Source organism: Ylistrum balloti, unplaced genomic scaffold, assembly GCF_031769215.1.
Source record: "Ylistrum balloti isolate Yb309-2 unplaced genomic scaffold, AGI_CSIRO_Ybal_v1 Utg369734, whole genome shotgun sequence".
NCBI classification, from domain to species: domain Eukaryota; kingdom Metazoa; phylum Mollusca; class Bivalvia; order Pectinida; family Pectinidae; genus Ylistrum; species Ylistrum balloti.
Genome location: NW_026781947.1, coordinates 441715 through 451967, shown reverse-complemented (window position 1 = coordinate 451967; position 10253 = coordinate 441715). Strand labels below are relative to the sequence as shown.

General features: G+C 38.6%; 1 protein-coding gene across 1 annotated transcript; it reads right to left on the bottom strand.

The window, feature by feature from the left end:
• Positions 1-1333: 1333 nt before the first annotated feature.
• On the bottom strand, positions 1334-9204 carry LOC132543009 (uncharacterized). The gene is made up of 6 exons (XM_060206463.1): positions 9032-9204; positions 8445-8472; positions 7749-7828; positions 5687-5798; positions 1794-1937; positions 1334-1552 (listed from the first exon to the last, which is right to left on the bottom strand). Exons 1-6 carry the CDS (start codon positions 9202-9204, stop codon positions 1334-1336), a joined length of 756 nt encoding a protein of 251 aa, XP_060062446.1.
• Between the last annotated feature and the right edge of the window lie 1049 nt (positions 9205-10253).

The following is a 10253-nucleotide window of genomic DNA, read 5'->3' as shown; positions in this document are numbered from 1 at the left end:
AGAGTCAAAATCAGTTTTAAACCCTGCATGAAAAAAAAATTGATAATGCCCACACGTATAACACGACATTTTGTACAACATCAGTGACAATGGTTGTTGCAAAGATACCTTCGCATGAAAAGGTCATGTGACCGATATAAACAAGAGGCCCATGGGCCTTAACGGTCATCTGATGAAAAACATATTTGACCCCTGTGACCTTGAAAGTGGGTTGAGGTCATTCATTTGAATAAACTTGGTAGCCTTTCCTCCCAGCATGCTACCTTCGGCACTCAAGGTCATGTGATTTTGACATATTTGACCCCTGTGACCTTGAAAGTTGTTCAAGGTCATTCATTTAAACACCGATATAAAAAAGTAAACGCTTCTATATAGGTTCGGGTTTTCCTTCGCATGGAAATGTCATGTGACCGATATAAGAAAGGTACCTTGGCATGGAAAGGTCATGTGACCGATATAAGAAATATGAAAATACCTGAATAGACTTTTAATTAGAAATATATGGAAAGTTGCGAATGTTTTAAGTCGTTAATCAAGCCACTCTCATGTTTTCCACGAAACGAGACAAGACGCTTACTATTCCGGAACCTTTCGCATGTTTCTCTTTGTGCCTTCTTTTCATGAGTAAATAAAGAAAACGCATATCCTTCTGAAACACTTTGTTCTTTTTCACATGCAATGGAGAATCTCCATGTACCTTCCTTCACATATCCTGAAGACGCTTACCCTTCAGGAACTCCATGCCTTTTATGTGCCTTCATCCATATGTAAATGAAATGGATGATGCTTATCCTCCGGATGCTCCGTTGTTTACCTTGCCTGTTTTCTAAGGTCTTCGTTTTTTTCTTTCGATAAGATGTTGTCCTAATTGCTATGTACATGTCAGAAAAATATTAAATTTTTTCTTCTTTGACTCGCCTCCTTTCCGCCTTTTTATGATATATACTTTCGTGTGCAGTTCATTGACATTATTAAGAATCTTAAAAAATAATTCATACATTACACATGTATGTATCTACCTTCGTTTAACGGTAGAAAAAACACCATAGTAACGGCACCAAAACACAGAGAAAATAATTGGTAAAAGGAATATTTCATTTTAAAAAAATCAACTTTCCTGAAGGCTTCTTATATCTCTGTTGACTGTTGTGGTTGTGTCCATAATTGTTGTTTTGAATAGCATGTCGCGGGCCTCCTGCATGCTGTTCAGTGAGGCAGCCACCAGCTTATACTCGCGGACCCCGTCTCTAATGACCCTGGGTGTTGACGGAGCGATAAACCTCCAAGCAAATGGTTATGAGTGAAAGAAAGCTGACAGTGTCGGAAACTGATTTCATGACGTATAGGAATAGCTCGAATTCGTCTCATTGCTTCCATACAGCATACAATCTGAGTCTTGAGCACGCTTGAACCAGTCAACTACTTTCTCATAACCGGAATTGGATTCCAGGGACGATAAGCTTTTTAAAGATCCCTTATTCATCTGAGTGACTTTCAGTGGTGACGGTATGGGTGTTTTAACTTTAGAAGCCACTGGGCATTCAAAGTCCCACTGAAAATGAACAAAACCACCTTTTTATACAATTCTGAATATAGATAAGTCAACAAACTTATGTATAAAGGAAAAGGCCGGGTTTAAATCTATATTAACGAAAAGCATTCCTTTCTTCAGATACTTTTGGACAGGCTTTTGATAAACATCTCCAGTCACAACACTTTTATTACAGATTATAAGAATATTATTCAGAAATTAGATTTCGAACGATTATAATGATATGATACTATAATTGTACCTCTAAGTCCTGTTCTGACGACGTATCTGCTGGACTGTCGCAGTATGTGTACCTGAACAGCTGTTTTTGACCAGTATTGTACATCACAGAGGTACTTGGTGAAGGGACAGCGGCGTAGGAATCGCCCAAATCTTGCTCAGAAGTCTGAAATAAAATGTTTGAATTCCAAAGCTAAAGCAATCTGAAAGAGTAGAATTCATAACTACATTGGGATTAAAATTGAAGAAACGAACGCCCATGTCCAAAGGTACCACAAAGTGCTAATTACACACCTGTGGATATATTGCCGAACTGGTGTGTTACGTCTGTAAATTTGTTGCTGAACAGACGCATCGCACGCGTGAATTCTAATGCCGAACTGATGCATTATACCGGTGAATTAAAATGCCGAACTGATGCATGATACATGTGAAAAATTGCCGAACTAATGCATCATACATGTGGAAAAATTGCCGAACTAATGCATTACACCTGTGAATCTGTGAATTAAATGCCGAACTGATGCATCATACCTGTGAATAAATTGCCGAACTAATGCATTACACCTGTTAATGCCGAACTGGTGCGTTACGTATGTGAAGCTCTGAAACCTGCTAATGATAGTTGCCTAACCCCAAATCTACGTATTTCGGTCATTAGACAGGTTCCATATTCACGTGATACAGTTTGTTTATCGCCCTGCTCATATCTGTATGACGAGTCGGGAATGCTCATCACGCTGTATTTGATTAGTGCGCGTGCAGACGTCAGACTTCTCTTTCCTCGCCTTATGTTCCGGGCATTGTACATGAACACTACAAATTAAATATCTGCAGAGCACGTGACAATCTTCATTACACGAGAACCCCATAAAATCGTCCCATGTTTCTCTTCTGAGTTTGAACTTTTGACCTTTGTATTACAACTAATTGGCGATATTTTACAAATGAAATTTTCAATTACAGTCACAAAGTCTATGTGTGTTTGTTACCACCTCCCATCACTATTGTTCCGAGTTACAATCAATTACATTACCTCCTGACGAAAGTAAGACCTGGTCCATATCACGTGATCCGAGTTGATGTGTGGGACGTTGTAATAAACCATCTGTGTTTGATGCAGACAGAAAGAATCCGGTTGCCCGCGACAAAATATCTCCGCGTGCGTGGGAGCTTGGTATGACAGTGTTGGAAACAGCGGAAATACAACACTGATTCAGAGTGATGTTTCATCAAACTTGTTTAAACACCTGTTTAGTCAGGTGACGTGTGTCAATGTCCAATGATTAAAAGGCATTTCACTATCGGATCATACTGCTGTTGTTGGTATTGTCCAAAGATTACGGAACATAATTTTACAAAGTCACATTGAGACACAAAGTCACACTGGGCAGTTTGTCCAATGATTAGGGGACATATCTTTACAGAGTCACACTGAGTGTTATTGTCCAATGATTGGGGGACATATCTTTACAGAGTCACACTGAGTGGTATTGTCCAATGATTAGGGGACATATCTTTACAGAGTCACACTGAGTGGTATTGTCCAATGATTAGGGGACATAATTTTACAAAGTCACATTGAGACACAAAGTCACACTGGGCAGTTTGTCCAATGATTAAGGGACATATCTTTACAGAGTCACACTGAGTGGTATTGTCCAATGATTAGGGGACATATCTTTACAGAGTCACACTGAGTGGTATTGTCCAATGATTAGGGGACATATCTTTACAGAGTCACACTGAGTGGTATTGTCCAATGATTAGGGGACATATCTTTACAGAGTCACACTGAGTGGTATTGTCCAATGATTAGGGGACATATCTTTACAGAGTCACACTGAGTGGTATTGTCCAATGATTAGGGGACATATCTTTACAGAGTCACACTGAGTGGTATTGTCCAATGATTAGGGGACATATCTTTACAGAGTCACACTGAGTGGTACTGTCCAATGACTAGGGGACATATCTTTACAGAGTCACACTGAGTGGTATTGTCCAATGACTAGGGGACATATCTTTACAGAGTCACACTGAGTGGTATTGTCCAATGATTGGGGGACATATCTTTACAGAGTCACACTGAGTGGTATTGTCCAATGATTGGGGGACATATCTTTACAGAGTCACACTGAGTGGTATTGTCCAATGATTAGAGGACGTATCCTCACAAAGTCACACTTTGGTCAAGTCGTTTTGTCCAGTTTCGTTGAAAAATCAGTGTATTATGATATTTTTATACATTGTGTCCTGGAATATTTACGTATTTATACGTTGTGTTGAAGTTCGAACGATTTGATATGTTTTGTTTGTATACACAAAAACATATGACAATATTGTGGAACATTGTATATGCACGTGCTGATTTGATATATTTGTAAATGTTCACAGAATTTGTGCCAGATTAGCCCTTCATCATTAGATGGCGGGCTACTGAAACCGATCTGCGTTCGTCCTCTGTCAATATGTCCTTAAGTAATTCTTCTAATTAGTATTCCTGGAGAGGCATGTGTGGATTATTCTCAAATTTTATATGCAGGTTTCTTTTGGTTTCCAGATGTGCAAAGTTACAAACTTTACCGGAGCAAATAAACATCAGACAACGCCGGTCACCTAGAAACTACACATAATCGTTGTCACCAGGTAAGTGATGGCGCTGCGACGTCAAGATCACTGATTGGTTAATGAAGGTAGCGTGTGGAGAGGTTACGTAAGTTAACACTTTTTCTGATCTAAAGTCGTAATTTGTTGAAAGTGTGAACCCCCCAGGACTTGGTCACTTCCGCACCAGGGGAGACTTACATTTCCTGAATTAGATGGTCAGGCCTAAAGACCGCTTGCATTTAAGGCAAACCTTGTTAGCTTTCAAATGCTATATCAAATTAACAGCAGCTTCAGTGCAACGGAATAATTACTATTATAATTATTAATGAAAACAATGATAAGGGTCCGAAAAAGATTTGATAATATTATGCATTTTTTTCTATAACATGCAGAAGAAAATATTGAAAGTATTTACGAAAATACGAATGAAGCTTCCCGATCTTTTGGATCCGGTATACTATTGACCTCTTCGATTAGCTGTACAGTGTTATTACTGATTGTCCACGAAAGCCAATTAGATTTGTTCAAACAGTTCATTACCGAACCGAAAAAAGGAATAGAATGTCTATTTTTGTTAACACGTGAAATATCATTGAAACAATTGTGTTGTAAATAACAATATTGTTTGTGCGAGTTATGTCATAGCGAAAAGTTAATTTCAACAATGAATATTGTGTTGATTTCGTAGAAATAGGGAGCTTATCTCTAATGTATATAATGACACCGTCGTACGGTCGTACACCAATCCACCAGATCATAGTTTACATATATACTTAACACTATTTTTTGCACAGTAAGAAATTGCTGTCCTCCTCAAGGGTGAAATTTGTCATCAACGTTGGAATTATGGATTGAATAGTACAACAAGTTGGGTGAACATGGGGCGAACATGACATAAGTAAATGAACCACGAAATCGAGTAATATGTTGGGGTGAATAGGGATTTGAGGTCGAATTTTGCGAGTAGAGAGCACTGAGTTGAACATACACACTAGCTGAATTGAACTGAAGGCAAACAGTCCAAGAGAGAAAATGTAACATACAGATGTACGACTAAATAAATCACGGGAGCCGAATGAAATGTTAAGATAGTTGAGTAACTTTAGTGAATCAAGAAAGTTGACGACTTCAAAACACCGCTATTAAATTTTCTTTTTTGTCTTCTCGTTTTCGTAAGGCCTATCACTTCCAGTGAAAAAGGAGAACTATTATTTCTACCTAAAACTCTTTAGGCTATAAATAGTCACAAATTCTCGCGGTTTTGACCAATAGAAATCTGGAAATATCTCACCCAGATGTGCATACCTGTGAGTTATCGCCCCTGTTTACATCGCCATCTCCATCACACGTCATTGGCGGAAACTCTAACGTCACAGCATCACGTTCAGCGTCGCTGATATCAGAGTCAGATGTTGTACTGCAACGATAGACAAAATACACGCGTTCATGTATAATATACAATAACTGACCGTGATTAAGGTTCACACAAGAATTTATAAATCTTGGAAAGTTATATCCTACCTGTGATTATCCTACCTATGATTATCTTACCTGTGATTATCTTACCTGTGACTATCTTACCTGTGATTATCTTATCACTGATTATCTTACCTGTGGTCATGTTACCTGTGATTATCCTACCTCTCTACCTGTGATTATCTTACCTGTGATTATCCTACCTGTAATTATCCTACCTGTGACTATCCTACCTTCCAACCTGTGATTATCTTACCTGTGATTATCCTACCTTCCTACCTGTGATTATCTTACCTGTGATTATCCTACCTGTGATTATCCTACCTGTGATTATCCTACCTTCCTACCTGTGATTATCTTACCTGTGATTATCCTACCTGTGATTATCCTACCTGTGATTATCTTACCTGTGATTATCCTACCTGTAATTATCCTACCTGTGGTTATCCTACCTTCCAACCTGTGATTATCTTACCTGTGATTATCCTACCTGTGATTATCCTACCTTCCTACCTGTGATTATCCTACCTGTGATTATCCTACCTGTAATTATCCTACCTGTGATTATCCTACCTTCCTACCTGTGATTATCTTACCTGTGATTATCCTACCTGTGATTATCCTACCTGTGATTATCTTACCTGTGATTATCCTACCTGTAATTATCCTACCTGTGATTATCCTACCTTCCTACCTGTGATTATCTTACTTGTGATTATCCTACCTGTGATTATCCTACCTTCCTACCTGCGATTATCTTACCTGTGATTACCCTACCTGTGATTATCTTATCTGTGATTATCTTACCTGTGATTATCCTACCTGTGATTATCCTACCTGTGATTATCTTACCTGTGATTATCTTACCTTCCTACCTGTGATTATCTTACCTGTGATTATCCTACCTAAGATTATCCTACCTTCCTACCTGTGATTATCTTACCTGTGATTATCTTACCTGTGATTATCCTACCTTCCTACCTGTGATTATCCTACCTTCCTACATTTTATTATCTTACCTATGATTATCTTACCTGTGGTTATGTTACCTGTGATTATCTTACCTATGATTATCTTACCTGTGATTATCTTACCTGTGATTACCCTACCTGTGATTATCTTACCTGTGATTATCTTACCTGTGATTATCTTACCTGTGTTTATCTTACCTGTGATTATCCTACCTGTAATTATCTTATCACTGATTATCTTACCTGTGGTTATGTTACCCGTGATTATCCTACCTCCCTACCTGGGATTATCTTACCTGTGATTATCCTATTATCCTTCCTGTGATTATCCTACCTTCCTACCTGTGATTATCTTACCTGTGATTATCTTACCTGTGATTATCTTACCTGTGATTATCCTACCTGTGGTTATGTTACCTGTGATTATCTTACCTGTGATTATCTTACCTGTGATTATCTTACCTATGATTATCTTACCTATGATTATCTTACCTGTGATTATCAAACCTGTGATTATCTTATCACTGATTATCTTACCTGTGGTTATGTTACCTGTGATTATCCTACCTCCCTACCTGTGGTTATCTTACCTATGATTATCTTACCTGTGATTATCAAACCTGTGATTATCCTACCTGTGGTCATGTTACCTGTGGTTATCTTACCTGTGATTATCTTACCTATGATTATCTTACCTGTGATTATCTTACCTGTGATTATCCTACCTGTGGTTATCTTACCTGTGATTATCTTACCTGTGATTATCCTACCTGTGGTTATCTTACCTGTGATTATCTTACCTGTGATTATCTTACCTGTGATTATCCTACCTGTGGTTATCTTACCTGTGATTATCCTACCTGTGATTATCTTACTTGTGATTATCCTACCGGTGATTATGTTACCTTTGATTATCTTACCTTTGTAGTATGGCAGTGTATCCCCCGTCAGTGACGTCACCTTTCCACGTGCAGTAGAGCATACTTCCCTGTAGAATGACCTGTTTGGTCAAGGACTCAAGTACAATGTAATTACTCTGTCGTATTCCAAAACACTTATATCAATATAAATAAACCCTTTCAACATCATCCCGACATACTGAGTTACTTCCCTTTGTTCGTTTTTTATAGCGATTACATGTAGCTTGACAGTACGGGCCGAGATTGGTACAAAACCGCTTCAGCCTAGTAGGGGCCGAGATTGTCACAAAACCGTTAAAAACGTATGACAAATGTATCTAGTCAATCTATTTTACATCGTATGATGTTTATCAAATTTATCTGAGACCGGATTACATCTAAACAAGGACTATTTGCATGACCTATATATAAGACCTATATAGATATTAACTATATTTATTTTACAACAATTCTGAAACAAGTTATTTCATCTTATACTTATCACTCATGTAGTGGTCTTACTGTGAGAGGAAACCGGAGTACCCGGGGAAAATCCACGTGATCAAGCAAATAACCCATGACCTTTGCACGTCCGCTCGGGTAATCGAACCCGGGACGTGGAAAGGCGAGTGGGTTACCATTATGGGACCACCCTGAACGGGCAATTGGATTGATAAGTTCCTTTTAACAATATTGATGTTTTATGATGAAGGATACACCAACATGGATTCCGGCGACGCCCAGTCTGAAAGTGGAAATCATTTCAAATAGTTAGTACCAAGGTAACGTTTGAATTAACTACGTACGTTATATTTTTATTACTGGTAACAAGTTCAACAAACATCTTCCACAGATCTTGGGGTTGGGGCGAGGAGGGTGTTTGTGTGATGTCCTTTTTTGTTGTTAATTAATCCGTTGTGATTCCCAGTTTTGACCTTGCATGACCTTGTTATGTTAATGGATTGTAAACACAACCGTGTGTTACGTCGTTTAGTCACCCTTTTGACCCCATATGACCTTGCTGTGTTGATGAGTCGTTTAGACACCCTTTTGACCCCATATGACCTTGCTGTGTTGATGAGTCATTTAGTCACCCTTTTGACCCCATATGACCTTGCTGTGTTGATGAGTCGTTTAGACACCCTTTTGACCCCATAAGACCTTGCTGTGTTGATGAGTCGTTTAGACACCTTTGACCCCCATATGACCTTGCTGTGTTGATGAGTCGTTTAGACACCCTTTTGACCCCATAAGACCTTGCTGTGTTGATGAGTCATTTAGACACCCTTTTGACCCCATATGACCTTACTGTGTTGATGAGTCGTTTAGACATCCGTTTGACCCCATATGACCTTGCTGTGTTGATGAGTCGTTTAGACAACCTTTTGACCCCATATGACCTTGCTGTGTTGATGAGTCGTTTTAATAACCGTTTGACCCCGTATGACCTTGCTGTCTTGATAGGTCGTTGGGACATTCATGTGTACTTACTGACTTTTTATGTCCTTACTCTTACCATGCTGAATGCCGTGTGGTCCCGCATGACCATATTTGGAACTACAATTTGGCCTTTTCATTCACTTATTTCCTAATATTATTGGAATCTTTTTAAAGCTCACAAACAAACATGTAACATATATAGATGTCTTCAGAAAATTTCGTTTTCAATTCACCTTGCAAGGATCCAAGGTAACGTGTGAAGAATGAAGTCACGTGACTGGTTGTATGATAACAGGCCGGTGACGTAAAATCCCTCGGCCAAGATGGCGACGAAGTGAAGCACGACCCGGATGTAGATGTATGAATGCGGTCGATACTACTAAATAAAAAACAAAGTCGATATAGATAACATATAACACAGAAGCTGATTGGATTATTACAGCTGATATAGATCATGGTCACTGATTGGCGGATATGTCGTTGTTTAAAATTCTGAAGTTCAGAACATGCAAGCAATATCGATGAAATTAACATTAAACAATAATAACATTATATATAATAGATAATTAAGACCTTGATTAGTGTTATGTATATCGCCAAAGTTTCGAATTTTACTACAAAGAACAGCAAACACGAGAATTTCAATGAATATTCTAGAATGCAAGAGGCCCAAACACGCCTGAATCGCTGAGCTGTTCATTTAGGTTAAAAAAGACGACATCGACGGTAACGTAAATTTCTGTAAACCTGAAAGTTTATTTCCTATTGCAACACTAATACCATTAACGATAGTCTAATGCTTAAGGAAAAGAACCCTGAGACATTGAAAATGGGTCAAGGTGATCCATCATTTGAACAAACTTCCCTTTCATCCGAACATAATACCGGCCCAATATCATGACCCTTGGCTTCTTGGTTGAGAAGAAGTTGTTTAAAGATTTTAAAATATTTGACCCCTGTTACATTGAAAGTGGGTGAAGGTCGTCAATTTGAACAAACTTAGTAGCCCATCTTCCCAACATGCTTTTGAACCTCTATTGTTTTAAGGAAAAAGACTGACTATAGACGACGGACGCCGTACCTTAG